Below are 21,330 nucleotides of genomic sequence, written 5' to 3' on the forward strand. Positions count from 1 at the left end.
TAAATGGATTTTTATAATAGGAAATAGTCCAGTCATGTATTTTCCCACCAAAAAAGGTTGTGACATCACATCATTGTGACGTAAGAATTTGTTATGCCTTATAACCACTTGTTTTGGTGCCATTTGGTATGTAACCAACTTATAACCGTCATCTTTCTTGTATAAAAGGAAGATAGATGTTCTAGTAAATGGTTAACACTTTTGATACAAGAAATTAATCATATGTTCTCATCTATCTCACCAAAAATGCAAAACATCAAGGTATTTTTTGTGTTTCGAATCTGAAAGTGGCATGACTTCTAAATTGTCATATTTGGATTATTGCAAATCAGATTTTGTGATACCCCGAGTTATAGGGTCGAAATCATAAATTCTAAAAAATGACTACATTCACTATTCTAAAATTATCCTAATTTATATTGATTTTCTTAGACTAAAAACTAATAGACTTTTTAATAGAATGTAAGAGTTATACGTAGTAATATTATGACTTCAAAGATATATGAACTTTGTTTAAAAAAAAGGTTTGCAATTCAAAAACTTGTTTTCGGGTTGTCTTTTATCTCAGTATAATTTACAATATTATTTAATCATGATTAATTAATATACAATTTGAAACAATTTTATAAAGTAGTTCCTCACTTTGTTGTTATATTTAACTTTAATATATCAAAATACAAAATAAAATGTAAAAGTACATAATGAAAACGACACAACAGTGAAAATAGGAACCCAAAAAAATAATATTTTTTTAGAAGGGTTTGACTGACAGGCTTTACAAACAACCCTCGCTCTGTGCCTCTCATTTCCAAAGCACACGCTTCTTTGTTTGCCTGCTCTGCTCTGCTCTTCTCTCCCCCACCATCTTTCTCTGAAACAACAATGTCGAACTCGAACAGATCAAAATCAAATAAGAGCTTCTTCATGCCACTATTTTGTCGAGCCTCCATAAACGACACCGTCAAACCCGCCAAATTCTCCGAAACCCCCGCCACAGATCCTTCATCACCAAAACTCAGCTGTATAGGCCAAATCAAGAAGAGATCCACCACCACCACCACCACCAACAGCAACAACAACACCAACCGTTTCCTCGCCTGCAGATTCTCCGCTTCCACCAACGCGAAATCCTCCGTCTATTCCAGCTTCAGTTACACTAAACTCCACAGACTCTTCTCCGGCAAAAACCTAATTTCTCCAGCTATTGACACTGCTTCTATCAACAACTGTAGCAGTAAATGTATTACGAATCGAAGCAACAGTTGCAACAGCAGAGGAAGAAGAGGTGTTAACACGAAGAAATATTACATGACTAGTAGTGATGATCCGGTTCTAATGAGAGTTATGGTGGCGGAAGAATTAGATCCGCCGTTGCCTGTAGTGAAATGTGGCCGCCGAGATCAGGAAACGAACGTAAATCTATGGAAGAGACGTGGAATCGAAATGAAAACACTCCAGATTCAGCCGATTCAATTGTCCATGGATCATCATAATACTAACAATAACAATGTCAATCGCAATTTTTCACTTCAAACATCCGCAAAAACCTTTTGATGAACGGATGAATCGATAAGGTAATTATTAATTATCCCCAAGATTCGAGAGGATATTTGAATATTGAAACTTTTATTAAATTATTGCTTCTTTTTTGGTTTTTTCTGTGGATGACACCACACTTTCGCTCTGTTTTCACGTGTTCATGTATTCAAACTTTGGAACATAGCTTGTGGTCAGGTTATTACTCGATTTTCTTTTTGTGGCTGGCTAGATTCCAAAAATGTTCTAATCACACACCACACAGGGCAAAAAAGATCAATTTTTGGCAAATTTTCCTTTGAAAATTTATCATCACACTCGAGGTTTTATGGTAACTTTAGTTTCATTATTTTCGTTCAGTTCAAGTCATATTACATGACATAAATCACTTAAACACTTTCGATAATGTATATATAATCAAACTATTCATCTTTTTGATCCAGATTAAACTATTTACATTAATTGATTTTTATAAAAAACGATATAATTGATATTGTTATTATTACAAATATACAGTGGCATGTTTATTTGTCGTGTCTTATTGATCATCAATATTGGTGTTCCATCTCAGGTAGAAGCTCGAAGTATCTTCTATGTTTCGAAGGAATATGCATGTTATGTAATTAATAATAATTATTATTGTTTAAATATGCAATAAATAATAGTGTGAAACCATTATGAACATTTTGTTTATCCGCAAACTTGAAACGAATTATTTTTGTTTTTTCACGAACCATACAAATCGTATAATATTTGGTGATATGATTAATTTGGTTTGAAGACGAATGTCAACATCAATAATGGTGATATGATGTTTTTTTGCCATATATAATATTATAAGAGTTAGATCTTTGATTCTTCTGGAATTAATAGAATAGAAAGATACAAGTTGATATAGGTAGTATAAATACATGTTTTGAAGACGCCATCGACTGCACTTATTGCTTATTACATCTTGATTTGCTACATGAAAAAACTGAGCTTAAAAATGAGGTGAGACTTAAGAATCAACAAATTTTAACTCATATGCAAGTTTTGAACATGTTGACCGGGATGTTGCTCCACAAATTTTAACTCAATACTAGTTTATATCTCGTGAGAACTTAGTAAAAATTAAAGATTAGTAATCAATTATTTCTAATAAATTATTAATTAAGAGATATTTTTTTTAGTTATATAAAATTATCATCGTTGATTTAAATAAATACATAAAATTATATTTTCTTATAATATATATTAATTATATTTTATTTTTTATGCAAATGTGATTAATTTAATATAATTAGAGTGACAAATTTAAAATTTCAAATAAAAAATTAATAGGTTGACATATGACATATAATATTAATGAGAATTTCTAATATTGTGACACTTGTCAATAGGAAAATAAACTCATTTATTTATTAAAATAGAAATGTCACTTTTATTCTCTTTTATTAATGTAATTTTTATTTGTAATAAATGTAAGTTTTATAGAATTTATAAAAGTTTTTTTTTTAATTTTTTCTAATGATTTATTTAAATAATATAAAGATAAGAGTGATATAAATGATATTGAGTGAAGAGTATTTTCTTCGATATGTAATTGTAATGATGAGTATTTCTTTGGTATATGGTATAAAAGTTGTGTTATGATTTGATGTTGATGTGACAATATTTTTGGCATGGTGTGAATGTGGTAATACCCACGATCGTAAGTTTCATTATGTTTGGCCGATTAAGATTTCTATCCACATAATTTTATTGTTTAAGTAATATTAGTAATATTTGGCTGATTAAAGGTTGTAATTATGTCAATATATTATATAAAAGATGCAAATATGTAATGAGGAAAATCCCCAATAAGATTCTATATTTTTCATTAAGGATGAGGATGTTGATGCATATATATTCGTGATGTGGTTGACGACGAAGATAGGGATGAAGACCAGGATCCTTGTATCTCCATCCCCTCGTTGCCATCTTTACTCACATAATTAGAACTTATTCAAAAAAAGTGTTTAAGAAACTCAAGTATTTTTCAAAATAGTCTTTTCATTACCTTCAAATAGGAGATTTTAAAAACCATGTAAAAATTGATCTTTTAGAACTTTTTTAGCTTTTTAACTAGATAGCTGCTTTGGAGGGAGATTTTAAGTCAAATATTTTTTAGACAAAATTACATAAATGGTCCTCGAGGTTCACAACATCGACCAATTATGGTCCTTATGACGAATTCTTTACACAGATGGTCCCTGTAGTTTCTAAATCTTGCAGAGACAGTCCTTTGGGCTAATGACGTTAACTTTTTTAGTTAAGTTCCATATGAAATGACATATTTGTCCTTCCAGCATAGGGACCATTTATGTAATTTGTTCTTGCCACATGGATCATTTATGTAACTCTATCTATTATTTATTATTGTTCTTACTTAATTTATTTATATATTTTTAAGGTTTTGTTTGATTATATTGTTTAATGTTTTTTCTTTTATAATTTTTTCGCTAATATTTTTTAAAGTTTTGTTCAAATTTTTATTTTTTTCTTATTTTTTTGACGTTTTTTTAAATATATTTATTGATGTTTTATGATGTTCTATTGGAATAATTTTTTATAATTCTTTTACTTTTTGTTCTAATATATTTTTTAATGTTTTTATTAGGCTTTATTTTTTTTTTAAATATTTCTAGAAGAATTTATAGTCACTCTAATTATAATTCGTAACTTACTTCACTTACAATCATGTTTTTTTTTTTAAATATAGATAAGGTTATATACTTATTATTTTTTATTCATATATTTAACTATATAAAACATATAATGTTGTATGAGTATTATTTTTATAAAGTATTTTATGAACGTTTTTTGTAAAAAAAAAAGTGTAAAAATGTTTGTTAAAATTGAATAGGATTAATATATATATAAGTTAATTGGAATACATATGATAATCGAAATTCAAAACAGGTCTCAGGTTATACATAGGCTAATCGAAATTTGTATAACTTAAAAATGCACAAAATGTCTAAAAACATAAACAAAAAAATAAAATAACTCGAAAACGTTACATTTAAATCCAATATGAAACGACCTGGTCGTTCTTGGTAAGGTTGTCAGGCGGTCTCATTTTTGGCATATGTCTACCTAATCTATATTAATCACTAGACGAATACCCGTGCGTTGCGCAGAAACACCTATATAGTTGAAGTCTTTATGAATATATGTTTTATTTTTATTATAACAATAACATTGTTGTTAAATTTGATATAATAATTCGTATACTAAATTGATAATATATATATATATATATATATATATATATATATATATATATATATATATATATATTGATTATTTTGAATTATATGATAATATATACATCTATTATAATTGAATAATCTCAATCATTTGAATGACTTCTACCCGCAAGTTACATATAAATAAAATTATATATATATATGGTTTAAGGCTATTTATAGTTGTTGTTATTGTTAATTAATTTTTTAAAATTTATTTGCTTAATGTTTTAATTTTTGTCATTATAATTATTTAAAACATCAAACATTGTTTTTTAATTTTAAATGTAATAATATAATCATTTATACAGAGTTATTTTTAACTGTTATTATTATAAGTTATTTTAAGCTACTTATTTGAAAACTTTTAACGATTATAAAAATATCTTTAGGAAATATTTTAGTTAAATTAAGGTTACAATTTAGTTTTAGCATTTATCACTACAATTTATCACTTTTAACTACAAAATATTCTTTTGTTTTTTAAGTGCGAAATTTATATTTAAGTTGACACTGTAATGTTATATTCAGATTAACAATTTAAGTATTTTTTCCAAACTGTTCAAAAGTTGCAGCTTTAAACTGATAATGGTTTACAGACAACAACATTTTAAATCTAATAAATTTAGTATAATATGTTAAAAGTAAAAGACATAACACTATAAGTAGAAGTAAAGATATTATTTTAAAATTGAAATTTAGTTTATTTATGATTGCACTTTAGGTTTAATATTTATTTAACCTTATTAACCAACTTATAATCATTATTAGAAAGACACTACAATTTATCACTTTTAACTATTTATAAAATATTTTTAGGGTTGTTTAAGTTAAAGTAAAATTTATATTTAAGTTGACCCTGTAATGTTATACTTAAATTAATAATTTAAGTATTTTATACAAATTGTTCCAAAATTGTATCTTGAAAATGATAATGGTTTACATCCAACAATATTTTAAAACTAACTAATTAAGTATGATATATTAAAAGTTAACAAACATAACTTTATAAGTAGAAGTAAAGATATTATTTTAATATTGAAATTTAGTTTATATATGATTACACTTTAGGTTTGATATTTATTTAACCTTATTAAACAACTTATAATTATTATTAGAAAGAAATTGAAAAGTCATGGGAGTTTCAAATGAATGTGGTGAAAGGAAAAATGCATGAGAGTTTCAAATAAATGTGGTGAAATGAAAAATGATTCCTTTATAAGTATATAAAGATAAAGATATTCACGTTTAACAAACATTTTACACTTTTTTTTATAAACAATATTTATAAAAAAGTTTACAAAAAGAATAATTATACAACCTTATATAGTTAAATAATTGAATTAAAAAATAATAATTATACACCTGATAAAAGGAAAAAGAAAAATGAAAATTTGATTGAAAGTGAATTAAATTATGAATTATAATTACAATAGTCATGCAATCCTTTAACAAATATAAACATACTAAATATTGAAAATGTATTCGAACATAACGATAAAAAATATCCAATAAATCGTCAAAATAAAAGACTTTAATAAATGTACTTGAAGAAAGCGTCAAAAAGATTTAAAAAAAATAATTTAAGCAAAACATTAAAAAAAATGTTATCAAATATATATATATATATATATATATATATATATATATATATATATATATATATATATATATATATATATCATTAAATAATATATTAAACAGATCTTAAAAAAATCTAAATCCTTAAATATATAATTAAATTAAATTAAAAATAATAATAAATAGTAGAGAAAATTACATAAATGGTCCCTATGGTAGTAACAAATTACATAAATTGTCCCTATGTAGGAAGGGTAAGTATGTCAATTTACATAGGACTTAACTGAAAAAGTTAACACCGTTAGTCAAAAGGATTGCCTTTGCAAGATTTTGAAACCACAGGGACCATCTGTGTAAATAATTCATCATAAGGACCATAATATGTCGATTTTGTCAACCACTAGGACCATTTATGTAATTTTGTCTATTTTTTAATTTATTATTTTATTGATTTTTTCATCACAAAAGATAATCTAAACATTTTTTTTAATTCATTTTGCATCACCATATATGAATAAAAACTTTTGTCCAAATACTCTTTTAAAGTTAAAAAACAATCATATACACCCCTTATAACCAAAAGACCATTTATGTAATTTATATATAGATTAATTTTATGTTCCTTTAGGAACTGGAAATGGTTCCTATTGGATCACTATTAATTTTTTTTTTTAACCCTTTCATATTTAATACATGTTTGATACGTGTTGTTACCTACATATAATCCATTTGCTTAGTCACCCTTACACGTATTTTGTACCTACTTCCTCCACCGCTTTTATTAGCTAAGATGTTCCCGATTTTTATCTTGAAAATTTGGTCTATTTTCTTTAATTCTCCTTCTCATGCCATCGGTTCATGCTCTACCTAATTACCCCCGCATTCGGTTATACTCTCTCAAATTCATCTCCGAAGGTTTACTCTCTCCACCGTTATCGGTCTCCAATGCTTCTCATCTGCTTTGGTGATGACTGGCGAAGGAGTCCACTACGAACAGTCGGCTAATTGCCACGGACCTAGCAAGTTTTCAATCGAAGAAATTTAGGGTTTCTTGCTTTCTTCCCCAATTCTATTTCAATATCCACGTACCACAAAGATAAGAGATAAGAGACTGGAGGAAGCACACACTTAAGAATTTTGAGTCAGGTACTCAACAATTTCAACAATTTTACATCGGTCTCCAATTCTTCTCAATATTTCTGTTTCTTCAAAATTCGTTCTATTTCAACTTTTAATTATTTGGTTTGAAGATGCAGGCAACAGTCGATCTGAGGTGTTCACCTATTATCTCATACAGTTGATCAGAGGAATAATATTTGGTATAATGACGGCTTCGTTCTGGTAACTCGACTGGACAAGGTTTGTCATTGAGATAAAAGGGCTCTTCACAAACAGCTTAACATACCTTCACAGAGGTTCAATGGCGGAGTATTGCCTTTTAACCCTAATTCCAACGCCAACTCTGTTCCATCGTCATCTTCAACACCGATGAGGTAAAAAAACACATAACGTATACTTTTAATTTGAAGTGATTCATATCAATTTATTATTATCGTATGATTAGCCAAGCCATGAAACCTTTTGTCGATTGTTTTTGAACAAGAAATACAATTGATGACGACGTCCAAAAATCATAGAAGATTTTGTGTTTTTTGTTGTGTTTTCCATTTTTGATAATAACCAAAACCTCAAATGATTCTTCTTGAACTATTTCTGATTTCTAATTTGCAATTTGGAGATGGGATTTTATCGTTCATTTACTAATTGACAGGGTTCTTTTATATGTTCTTTTTCATCTTTTAGCATCCATACAAGTCAATTTAGTCATGTATAATTCTAAATAAACTATGGAGTTTTAGTTTTACTTAAAAGTGCATTGGATATGTCTCTCTTCTACTTGAGCACATGAATGATTCAATAAAGACATTTCCAAAAGCAAGGCATGAGGTATTGGATTTTGAAAATGGCATTCTTTCTTATGTTTTCTAATTGAAGCCCACTAAATTTGCCTTGAATATCATGTCCACCAGGTGCTCGATGCAATGTCACTCTTAAGAATCACTCTACAAATATTTTTCTAAAGGTTCTTGATGCATGAAAGGAAATAGCCGGTGTCTTTTGGTCTTTTCAAGAAAACCAAGCAAAAAGGTAAACATAATAGCGTATGTTATCTTTAAATTGATCAGATTGTGAATGTTCATGTAACATCCAAGATTTTTCCAGGTAAAATGATTAAATACCTTAAGTAAATAATGGAATTGTGAGGTTGGGCCTTAGCTTTTAGGCCTTGCAAATGGGCTGAGTGAGACGCGTACGCGGGGTGTACATTTCCATGTACGCCCAGTGTACACGTGAGGAGGAAACGTGGATGCCTTGCACGTACGCCCAACGTACCAGGAGTACGCGTAGAGTACGTGTGCAAGTCATTAAACCCTAAAATTTAGGGTTTACTCCCTATATAAAGAGCATAAACTCTGTTGGTTCAGCCTCCCTTCACCCTTATACAGCCTCCACGAAAACCCTAGCCCATTTTGAGTGCAGTTGTGCTCTAGAAGCATTTTGAGAGTGTTGTGTGTGTGGTGTTAGTGAGGAAAGAAGAAAGGAGTTTGAAGAAGAAGCAAGGATCCATCAAGAGCTTGTATATCCAGAGGATTGGCATCATTCCTGGTCCTTTTGAGGTATCAAGTTCCTTTCTTGATCATAGCATACTTAGATTTGTTATTTTTGGGACTTTAGGTCACCTTTAGACCCCATTGTTGAGAATACTTGGGTATTAATGGGTCCAAAGCTTAAGAGCTATCATTTTTTACTCTTGGAGGCATTTAAGGTCATACAAATTGGATCTTGATGGTTAAGCAACAACCATGAAAGTGCTAGTTAGTCTCGAAGCTTGTTAGATGGACTAAGATCATGTTTTGACCTCAAGCATGCATGCAAGCACATAAAGTTTGTGACTTTATGGCTTAGGAGGTCTTAAAGGACCTGTATCTATATTTTGGACGAAAAGACTTAAGGGATTAAGCCATAAATGAAGTCTTAGAGAAACTGACCAGTACATTGGGCGTACTCCCTAGTACGTCGTGCGTACTAGGTCAACACCCCATTTTAGTCAAGGCCAGCGTACGTGCTAGGTACGCCGTACGTACACATGCAGATTGGGAAAATTGGGCTTTTGGGCTCTAAGATAATGGGCCTGGACTTTTGGGCCTCATGGCCCACTGTGAAGCATCATTTTGAACTTAGGAATCTGAAACTTGAGTATTGGGCCTTTTTGGGCCAAGATTGGGCCCTTGGGAGCTATGATATTGGAATTGGGAAATTTTGGGCTCGTGTGGGGAAGTAGTATCCAATTCAAAATTGGAATATGAGTGGGCCCTTAGGGAATCCTTAATGGGCCATAGGAGAGCTGAGCTTAATAAGCTAGAATTGGGATTTAAGTGCGTCCCAATTGGGCCGAAGGGTAAAATGGTCATTTTACCCTGAGTGGTGTTATAGATTCTGATTAAGTGTTATGTATCTATGATAGCCGGGAGTTATCGGAGTAGCTGTTTGAGATTCCCCTGCGAGGTTGGACATGCACTTTACGAGGAGAGTTACCTTCCAGTAGAAGTGGGTCTAAGTCCATAATGTCGGCCCACTAGTAGGAGTTGTATGATAGATGATAGTCTTTGTGATAATCATATAGGTTGCTACTACATGATATGTTTTGTGTTAGCATGGTATGATATTATGTGATAGTGGTAGTAGAATAGAGGAATAATCCTCAAGTTCGGTTGTTAGGACCGAAGGGTAGGTCGGACACCCTAGTATGTCTGACAGGGGAAGGTTGAGTACCCTAGTATGCTCAGCAGGGTAGGTCGGGTGTAACGCCCGCAGATCCGGGCTAGTCAAGTTAGAGGCAATAACGGAATCGGCACGACACCGGGAAGCGTAAATAGTGAATTTACGATAGAGCGAGTTTTAGCCTTAGCGATATAAATGAAAATCGTAGAGTATGTTAAACTAAGAACATCGATAAAAAGAATGCCCAAATCTGACTTCGTATGAAGAAGTTATGATTTTTCGAAGTTTCGGATTAGCGGTGTACAACCCGAAATTCGAATATTAGATCGAGTGATTTTTAGCCAACACGACCTAAACGAGAATTGAATATCTCGTTAAGAGTAGCGTAACGAGAAAAATATGGGCAAAAACGGACGTCGGATGAAGAAGTTATGAGGATTTAACGGACTAATCCTGTCCCGGCTTGTTAATAATATAAAATTTAAAGTAAAGTTAAAATTAGCTGACGGAGTCAAAAAGACAGTTGTAGAGTACATTCCCACCTTCGCTTGGATATAAAGAACATCGAAAACGGAGCTCGTACGCGAATGTTACGAATTTTTAAAGTTTAAACTCGAATTTGCGAAGCTGTTGCTAGATGCGATGACATGGCCAAATCTCAGCCGTCGCTTGCTGAGCATGCCTCGCTTCGGATGGGTGACACCTGTCCTCGCATACGCCCTGCATAATCCGAAGACGCCCAACGTCCGAGTACGCCTTGCGTGCGAAGTCCCTACGCTCCGCGTTCTAGCCTTCCTCGGTCCAGGAGAAGCCACGTCGCACCACCGAGCCTTCGCCACCTGGTCTTCTTATCTGAAGTTACGCCCCGCGTAACCTTCTGAATGCCCCGCGTAGTGCGAAGCCTCGCACCTGTAAAAGGGGTGCAAGGGCAGCCAGTTTTTCACACCAAAATCACTTCTCTCTCTAGTTTCTTTCTCTCTCTAAGGTCCCATGTGACATCCCCAAAATCTCGGCCAAAAAAGACCGATTTTCATTTATGCTTTTAAAATAATTTCAGAGTAAATCCTTTTGATTTGAAAGAGTTGCGGAATTTGTTCCCAAAAACAAAGCGTGATAAAACGATGTTTACCAAAGCATTCCATAAAAGAAATGTATTTTCATTATATAATCAAAACTCAGGATGTCATGTTCCGATACAGACCATTAAAGCATAAACGATAACATTACAAGTCATTCAACAAATATATACATATACAGACTTGTATACAAAACAACTTGATGGTTCATCCATCTTATGCCCTTGCGCCACTTCCTGTAATACAAATAAAACTGAGTGGGTCAGGCTTGGGAGCCTGGTGAGCATATAGGGTTTTCAACCCACAATAAATAATTATATTTAATTCCACCAACCAACAATAACCCAATTACCCATTCCCATTATTCTCACTTTATGTCCCTAAAATAACTAACACAAGGGACCTAGTCTAAGAATATTTCATCGGGGCGACAACACATGCTTCGGGGTTCCTCAGCAATATAAGTCAAATAAGGCAACCATGAGGGGGATGGAGTACAGCGAATGAACACCCAAGTTCATTAACACCTACAGGTGGCGAGCCTGCTAATGTTCCACATGACTATCTAGAAAAGTCTGTGGTCGTCATCTAAACTCCGTTAGATGACTAAATCAAACAACGAGGCCTCTCATCTGTTTATTACACACCAACTATCTACCCATGTTCTACCCAACATATTAGTAGATAAAAATATACATTTTTATACATAGTTTAAAAACCTGTATAGCATGCTTTAATCAATACATATTCCACATAACAAATGAGGCACACAAACACATAACACGTATTTCATAGAGAATAAATTATATCTATGAGATAGAAGAAAGTGAATACACATTCACACACATAACCACAAAATATACACATAATACGTATTCCGTATAAAATACTTCATAATTATGCGTTAGAAGAAAGTAACTACACACTCGCACATATAAACAACAATATACTTAATACACTCAAACCATACTTGTATTATTATCGTGTTTATGAAAGGTAGTATACACTCACTTGATCAGAAGATGATCAGACAACACTACGGCTTCTAGAAGTAGTATCTCTCCGCAGATCTGGAAGATCTTCACAAAAATCGAACTTCTCGCGGACAGAGCTTCGGCTCGGGAATCGCACTTCTCGGGATCTTCGGGATCTCGGGACTTGCTTCGGGACTCGGGAATATTACCGGGGCTTCGGGGTACTTCTGGCACGCAAATCGAGGTAAAACGGGAGAGAGAAGAGAGAAAGATAGCAAAGGAGTCGGCTGCCTTCGGATCCTATTTATAGAGGCTGGAACCTCGGAGTACGCGGGGCGTACGAGGGTACGCGGGGCGTACGCCTCGGATCGTCATGGCTTACGTATCCGAAATACTCGAGTGCGAATGTCGACATACCTCGGTGTACGCGGGGCGTAGGCTAGTACGCGGGGCGTACTTCGGATGAGTCCGATGACTCGTCTTCGGATAATACCAGGATTTAATAATTAAATTTAATTATTAATTATTTAATAAACTTCGAAAATTTATATCTTCTTCATACGAACTCCGTTTTCGACGTTCTTTATATCCACGCGAAGGTGAGACTACGTTCTACAACTTTCGTTTAGACTCCGTCGGCTAATTTTGACTTTATTTTTATTATTTATTTTTAGTAGGCCCGGACAGGAAAACTTCGTTATAAATTCATAACTTCTTTGTTTGACGTCCGTTCTCGCCTAACTTTTCATCGCTTCGATACCAACAACGAGATCTTCGATTCTCGTTTAGATTGATTCGACTAAAAACTGCTCGATCTCAAATCGAGTATTTCGGGCTGCATACCGCTAAGTCGAAACTTCAATCAATCATAACTTCCTCATACGAAGTTAGATTTGGGCGTTCTATATATATTTGGAAACCTCGTTTCAACTACTACAACATTATCCAAAGATATCAAGTTTATTTTACACTTAAATTTTTACGATCATTTTATTCTTAATTAATCAAATCACTTAATTAAGCAATTAAGCACAAAACACATAATACTCAAATAATATACTTCTATTATTTCAAAATGGGTTACAAAGGTTAACCTAGACTATTACATCAACGAAAATGCCTAGCCTGGAAACGAGGGCGTTACATCCCAAACCAACCTTAAGCCCTAGGAAAAATACCTAGCACCTAAAGGAAGCCCCGAGGCTTCCGGAGTCCCGAGAAAAAGTGTCTTTCGGTTTCGAAACGCTGCTCCGAGCAAAGCCCGGTTTTCTTTAAAATCAGTTGTAAGTGAGCTACGCTTACGCAATTTTTAATATAGCTTCCAAATAATTATAGTAATGTTATTAGGTCCTTAAAGTAATTATTTGGGCTATTATTATGAGTTATATTGAGTGTTATTTAACGTTTATATAACAGTAATAATAGTCAGACTATTAATTTGTCGCGGTTATCGTTAGACTAAACCCTAGTGGTATTGATAGTAGGTTTTATCGAAGGAAAATTGTTTTGAGATTATCAAAGCGCTGTCCGAGTGCTGAGTCACCACCTTTCAAGTGACCGCATAGTTACTTTCAGCTTACACATAGATATGAAGTATTTTATATAAATTACGTGCTATGTGTGCATATTATCTGAATACTTGCTATCTATGCTGGGTGAACGATTTTATACACGTTTTAAATGATTTAAAATGTATATGTATTTTATATCTATGAAAATGTTGGGGTAAGACATGGGTAGATGTAATAGATGACATATGAGTTTGATGATAAGTTGAGAGGTGAAATAGACCGTGAGGTGAGGGTGAAAGGTGGACGATGTGAGAAGCCTTTTTCCCAAATGATGGCTCCGTCATTCAGCAGAGTATGGATGACAACCACAGACTATTCTAGACAGTCCAGTGGAACACTAGCAGGCTCGCAACCTGTAGGTATTGTGAACGACGTGTTCACCGGTGTACTCTAAAAACCCATTGACATGTATTGCGAGTGGACTCTCGAAAACGATACTGTCAATAAAACCCTGGCAGATGCACCTAAAGGACTCTACCGGCAAAAGCGCCTAATAAAGAACCTCATAACCCCGACAGATGCGCCTAAAGGACTATTCTGGCAGATGCGCCCCATAGAGAATGTCACAATTTTGGCAGCCGCACCTAAGTGACAGAACTAGCAGTTGTGCTAGATGTGTCATTTACAACGATGAAATTTGTACCTATTCCTTAGGATACTCCTTAGGAATGAATGAACAAGAAATAGTTTATTCTTAGGGTAGATCATTAAGAATAAAGAAGATAATGGGGATGGGTAATTGGGTTAACTGTTTGATGATTAAACATAATAATTATATTATTGTGGGTTGAAAACCCTATGTAGTCACCAGGTTTTCCAACCTGACCCACTCAGTTTATTTATATCACATGTGTCGATATGATGTGACATTACACTGAGAGATTAAAGAGATGTAGATCACTAGTAAGTTATGTTTATGCTTATGTTTATGTATTGACGATGACATCCCAAACGTTTTAAAATAAATAAAATACGTTTCTTCGAAAATGTTTTAATAACGTATTTATCATGTTTTTTTGGGAACAAATTCCGCAACATTTTTATGAAAAGAAATACTCTGTTTTTTATAAAGCATAAACAAAATCGGTCTTTTCTGGCCGTGAAAATGGGGATGTCACATCAGACACCCAGATTTGCGTGGCATTGGGTAGGTCGGGCACCCATGTATGCCTGACAATATGTGTTTCGTACGGTATGCGCTATGATGGGGGAACTCACTAAGCTTTGTGCTTACGGTTTTTTCAGGTATGTCTTCCTCACGAGGAAAAGAGCCGGCTTGACGGCAGCGCATTACACACACATGCATGATGTAACGCCCGTAGATCCGGGCTAGTCAATTTAAAGATAATAGGGGTCGAAAACGACTTTTTGACAACAGATTATTTAGAGTAAATAATCTTAACCAAGTTGTAGTACATGTTAGAAGGGTTCCGTACATATAAAGAACGCCGAAATCCGAGTTATAACGAAGAAGTTATGACATGTCGAAGTTTCGCGACGGAACCGACACGACACCCGGAAGCGTAAATAGTGAATTTACGATGAAGCGATATTCAGCCTTACCGATCTAAATGAAAGTCGTAGAATTCGTTAAACCGAGAGCGTCCATAAAAAGAATGCTCAAATCTGACTTCGTATGAGGAAGTTATGATTTTTCGAAGTTTCAGCTTAGCAGTGTACAACCCGAAATCCGAATATTAGATCGAACGGCTTTTAGCCGATACAACCTAAACGAGAATCGAAGATCTCGTTAAAAGTAGCGTAACGATAAAAAGATGGACGAAAGCGGACGTCGGATGAAAGAGTTATGAATTTTTAACGGACCAATCTTGTCCCGGCCTGTTAAAAATATAAAATTTGAAATAAAGTCAAAATTAGCCGACGGAGTCTAAACGAAAGTTGTAGAGTATGTTACCACATACGCGTGGATATAAAGAACGTCGAAAACGGAGTTCGTATGCGAAAGTTATGATTTTAGAAGTTAAGAGTGCAATTTGCAAAGCTGATGATGACGTGGCATGATCCTAGCCTTCCATTGCTCCCCACGGTCTCGCATCAGATGAACGACGCATCACCCTCGCAGTATGCCCCACGTACGAGATCCGGAACGCCCCGCGTTCCCTCGGTTCTTATCCGGTCCTAAGTGCAAGACAGTTGGACACAGCTGGCAGCCTCATTCGAAGAACATGCCGCGTACCACTGAAGTTTCGCCCCTATAAATAGCATGCGAATTGTTCTGAAAATCTCACACCTTTCTCTCATTTTACCTTCACTACTTTCTCTCTCTAAGGGTTTTAACCCCCCTTAAAGTCTAGGTGAACCCCTAACACCCGAGGGAAGCCCCGAGGCTCCCAGAGTCCCGAGAAAAAGGGTCTTTCGGTTCGGAAACGCTGCTCCGAGTAAGGCCCGGTTTTCTTTAAAACCCGATGTAAGTGAGCTACGCCTACGCAATTTTTAATATAGCTTCTAAATAATTATAGTAACATTATTAGGACCTTAAAATAATTGTTTGGGCTATTATTATGAGTTATATAGGGTTGTTTAATGCTTATATAATAATAATAATAGCTAGACTATTAATTAGTCTCGGTGAATATTAAACTAAACCCTAGTGGTAATGATACTGGGTTTTGTCGAAGGAAATTGTTTAAAGTGTAACGGAGCGCTGTGCGAGTACCAAGTCACCACCTTATCAGGTGAGTGCATAGTCCCTTTCATAAACATGATTTTAATACAAGTATTGATTGAATGTATTAAATATATGTTTATGTGCGAATTATTTAATGTTGTTTGAATTACGTTTTAAAGAACATACTTGGTTATTTATAATGATTTAGGTTAATGAGTAAACCTAAAATTTGTTATGAGGGTCATTGGGTAGTATCTCCTTATGAGTACGAGTGAGATATATACGGGGAATAGAACCCTTAAACATATCATTGATCCAGAAGCACGGATTAGACATAGTCATTCGTCCCTAGTCCGAGAGTATGGATTGGACTCAGTCAACTTTCGTTAATATGGGAGTATGGATTAAGACATAGTCAGTTGTCCTTAGTCCGGAAGTATGGACAGGACATAGTCATATGTCATTAATCCGGGAGTATGGATCTAGACACAGACCAATTGTCCCTCATCCGAGAGTATGAAATATGTACAATTAAGGACTTGAGAGCATAGATTAGATCCGGAGTAAGAGGTAAAATTTAAGGTCCGTGAGTATGGATAGTCTCGTTGTGAGGATTGACGGGGTGGGGTAAGAGTTGATTATATACATGGGGAAATCGTATATTGTGTGAGTTTATATATACATATATATATATATATATATATATATATATATATATATATATATATATATATATATATATATATATATATATATATATATGCTATAACATTGTGGGATTGAAATCCCAATGTACTCACCAGGTTTCCCAACCTGACTGTCACACCCCCGAACCAGACGGCGGAAACGTCCGGGGGCTGTCGTGACTCAATTGAATACCATAACATTGAATATATATGAAACATAACAACATTCGTCACCATTCATTAACATAGTACAACCAGCAGTGTTTACATGTCATACATTGTTTAAACATTACATTCCCAAAAATTAAGTTGTTTGATTCATACATAAATAAACTGCAACCGTCACTGAATATGATTTCCCTTGATTCACTGGTTCCCTGAGAATACAAGTATTTTGAAAAACGTCAACATATGAAATGTTGGTGAGTTCATAAGTAGTGTTTGAAATCGAATGTTTGTATTGTTTGAGAAACCACCAGAAAATCCGATATTTTCTGAAAAGAAAGCTTTTGAAAACGTTTGTGAAGATCCATAGGTATGCTTGTTTGTTTCTATACTTGTAAAAAAAAATGTTCATTGAAGATGTATGCATTTCAAATCTGTATGTATTGAAAACCCTAGGAAAACCCGATGTTCTCCTAGTTCCTTGAATTACATGAAGTTACATTGAAACCATTGCATAGCGTATAGAGTCAGTCCCAGGCGATGTTGGAAGGTTCTCGAGCAGGATTATTTACTACAAACCCGCGTTACACAAACGCCCAGTTTATAGTTATACTAACGACCCCGAAGGTGTCGTCAGTACTAATCGCGTTATCCAATCGCCCTGACTAGGTGTCGTCCCGCATCCGAAGAGTAAGAGGACACGAAGGCCTCGATAACTCCATTAATCGGTTGGGGATAATATGCGTGCGAGGGGTCCCCGACCCGCCTCGTAAAATATGCAGACTCTTCTAGCAATACCAAGGACCCTTGGGGACTAGTGGTATACAAGCCATTGAAAGTCACTCTACGTTGTGCCAAGTCGGTGAAACTCAACACCTCGTAGAAAAATATGCGTCTTCGGGCCTTAAGATCAGGTCATTGGGCTAGCTAGGCTCAACGAACAAGATTTTACACTTGTGGGGCCCAAAGATGGTGCGTAGACGTCTGTGCACACTCGTATGTATATGTATTACCAAACGTTACTTGTATGAATCGTAGTGTCGTAGAGTTAGTAGTTGTAGATTTCTATTGGCTCGAGACCGAGCCAATTCGTTTAACAACGATTTTTGGTATTGTAATGAGTTGTATTTCGTCGATAGTCGCGGTGCCATTATTTGATCAAATTGTACATATTGAATTAGCCTTGAAATATTTCTGTTTTTCAGCCCCTCATTGTTTGTAAAATTTACATTTTCAACCCTTTTATTAAATACTTCCCGGTTTGGTCCTTAAACTATTTTTCTTGACATTTTAACACCAAAAATTATTGAAATTAATATTTTTTCAGCATATTTTTCATAGAAAACAGTTTAAGTCCCTGAAAATGCAGTTTTCTCGGTTTTAACCCTTCTTTTCGCAATTTTGACAATTTTGGCCCAAATTGGAAAATTTTTGCAACTTTGGTCCTTTTTAAATTTAAAAAGCATTTTAAACCTTTGAAAAGGATTTGGGACACTTATAGTCCACTGTTTGACAGAAAATTACAGTTTTGGCCCTCCAAAACAGAAAAATTCGCATAATGGGCCTCATTGGGCCGAAATTTTCATTTTTAGCCCATTAAGCTTGAAATTTATGTTTTTAATCCTATAATTGAGTATAATTCCAGAAATAGTTCTATGGAAACTGTTTTGGCACACTTCATCCATCAGAATCTGTGAAATGTCAATTTGGGCCCTTAATTTTGTATTTTTCACATTTTAGGCCCAAAATTTGTGTTTTTAACCCAAAGAAAATTATTACTAAACCACTTAGCCATTTTTCTTGAAACACTTTGTGTGTAGAAATATATTTGAAGCTAAGATCATAAAACATAAGTTATATCTCGGTTTTGAGGGGTTTTATGGCTAGATCCAACATTAAAACACATAGAAGCATACATATAAGCATGGAAATCATACAAATACAAACACATATAGATCTACACTTTCACTTGTATTCCCCCCCCCCCCCCCCCCCACAAAACTCATAAAAACAGAAAATAGGGGGTATGAAGCTCACCTTGGGTGTGGGGGCTCGGTTTTGCAAAGAAAATGGAAGGAAAATGAAGTGTTTTTGGCCTTAGCTCCCTTCCTTGGTAGATCTCGAGTTTGAGATGGTTCTAGGGTGCAAGATCACGATTTTTGCATGGATTAGGAAGAGATTTTTGATAAATAAGGAATACAAGTCATAGATCCAAACAAAACCTTACCTTAGATGATGATTTTTGTGGAAGAACTTCCTTGAATGCTTCCTATTTTTCGAGACTTTGGATGGAGAAGAAGGGAGTGTTCTTGAGAGAGTTGAGAGATTTTTGTGAGTTTGTGTGTGTGAGTATGGCCGAGAGTGAGAGAGGAGAGAAGAAGAAATGATATTTGAGGTGATGTTTGCATGGAGATATGAGTTTCTTGCATGGAAGTCCTTTGGTTAATAGTGAGGTGGCATGAGAAAGTCAAACCTTTCTCTTGGGCTTGATTTGGGCCGAAAATGTTGGAGGAAAAAGAGAATGTTTGGGCTTTAAATACTTAAGCCCAATTTTCATGGTTAAGTTGAGTGATTTTTGGTCCAAATAAATTTAAAGGTGATTTTTATGACTAGTTAGGGTCAAATTAGGTTAATTATGGTTCATAGTCATTAATTTATTTCATTCTAGGCCCAATATGGCCCAAAATGTTGAAATAATTTAGTGTGGGTCCAATTAGAGCCCAATTAGGGTTCTAAGCCCTTGATAGTCCAACTGGAAGCTTATTGGTCCACTTGGATCCAATAAGGAAGTTCTAGTCCAAAATAGACTTAACAAGAACTTCTAGGGTTTTCCAATTGTTTGATGACTACTTGTGGTACTTGCATAATGTATTTGATTGAAGTTTTTGATTCACATTAACTTGAATGTTTAGATTACATGACACAAAATTTCCAGTTGTGACACTGACCCACTCAACTTATTTATATCTCAGGTGTTGATATGAAGTCACATTGCACTGATAGATTAAGGAGATATAAATCACTAGTGATAATGAATGTAAGTTCTGTTTATGCTTATGTTTCTGTATTGACGATGACATCCCAAATGTTTTAAAATGAATAAAAATACATTTCTTCGGAAATGCCTTGATAATGTAATTATCATGTTTTTATGGGAACAAATTCCGCAACGTTTTTCTTAAAAGAGATACTCTGATTTTTATAAAGCATAAACAAAATCGGTCTTTTCTGACTGTGAAAATGGGGATGTCACACATGATTTCCGCTCCATGTGGATCTTGGTATTGTACTCTGCCATTATATTTCCTTATGACATGTTTCACGACTTTTGGCCTATGGGCTATGGATTTTATGTGAAATCGATGATGTTTCCTATAAATAAATTTATCACTATCTAATTAAAAATGAAATTTTTGGTCATGATTTTTGGGATGTTACAGTTCATGAGATGAATAATACTTGGGAAGGACCTGTAGCTACCCTTACAGGCTGTCCTTTTTATCATAAGATCTAATGAGGTTCCGAATATTGATATATGGATGTGTTAGGCAGAAATGAATCAAAGACCAGTATAAATGTACATATTCTTTTGTAGGCATTTGCCATTAAGTCCCCTGGTTGTGGAGAAAACCAGAAGTCAAACTTGTAGGACCTTGTAGCTTTAACCAAAGAGGAGGTGAGTCTCATTTGTTCCATAACTTATTTTTCTCTGTTGGTTGTATTCTGATTTATAATATTTCTATTCATGAATTTGTTGTAGGTCACAAGTGACGAGCTTTACATAAATCTTGATAAAATAGCTCCAGAAATGATAGGTACTTGTGAAAGGGTAAGCCTTTCCTACCACTTATCTTCCTTACTCAAATATGGTGTGAAATATATGATAATGTTTCATAAATTTAGTTTACAGTATCATGTTTTTAGGCTATTTATTTTTCTAACACTATTTTTTCTATATTTTCTTATTTAAATAATGATTTTACTTTGTGTTTGGAAATTTGGGACAAATGGAGTTGTATTTTCATCTAACCATTCAGTTTGTATGTGTGACCAGAGG

At 34.1% G+C, this 21,330-nt stretch overlaps 1 protein-coding gene across 1 annotated transcript; it reads left to right on the plus strand.

Moving 5' to 3' along the window:
* Positions 1–781: 781 nt before the first annotated feature.
* LOC111913481 (uncharacterized) lies at positions 782–2,265 on the plus strand. Its single transcript, XM_023909183.2, has 2 exons — positions 782–1,574; positions 2,108–2,265. Exon 1 carries the CDS (start codon positions 883–885, stop codon positions 1,552–1,554), a length of 672 nt encoding a protein of 223 aa, XP_023764951.1. The 5' UTR covers positions 782–882; the 3' UTR covers positions 1,555–1,574; positions 2,108–2,265.
* Positions 2,266–21,330: the final 19,065 nt, after the last annotated feature.

Source organism: Lactuca sativa, chromosome 1 (assembly GCF_002870075.4).
Source record: "Lactuca sativa cultivar Salinas chromosome 1, Lsat_Salinas_v11, whole genome shotgun sequence".
Taxonomy (NCBI): Eukaryota; Viridiplantae; Streptophyta; class Magnoliopsida; order Asterales; family Asteraceae; genus Lactuca; species Lactuca sativa.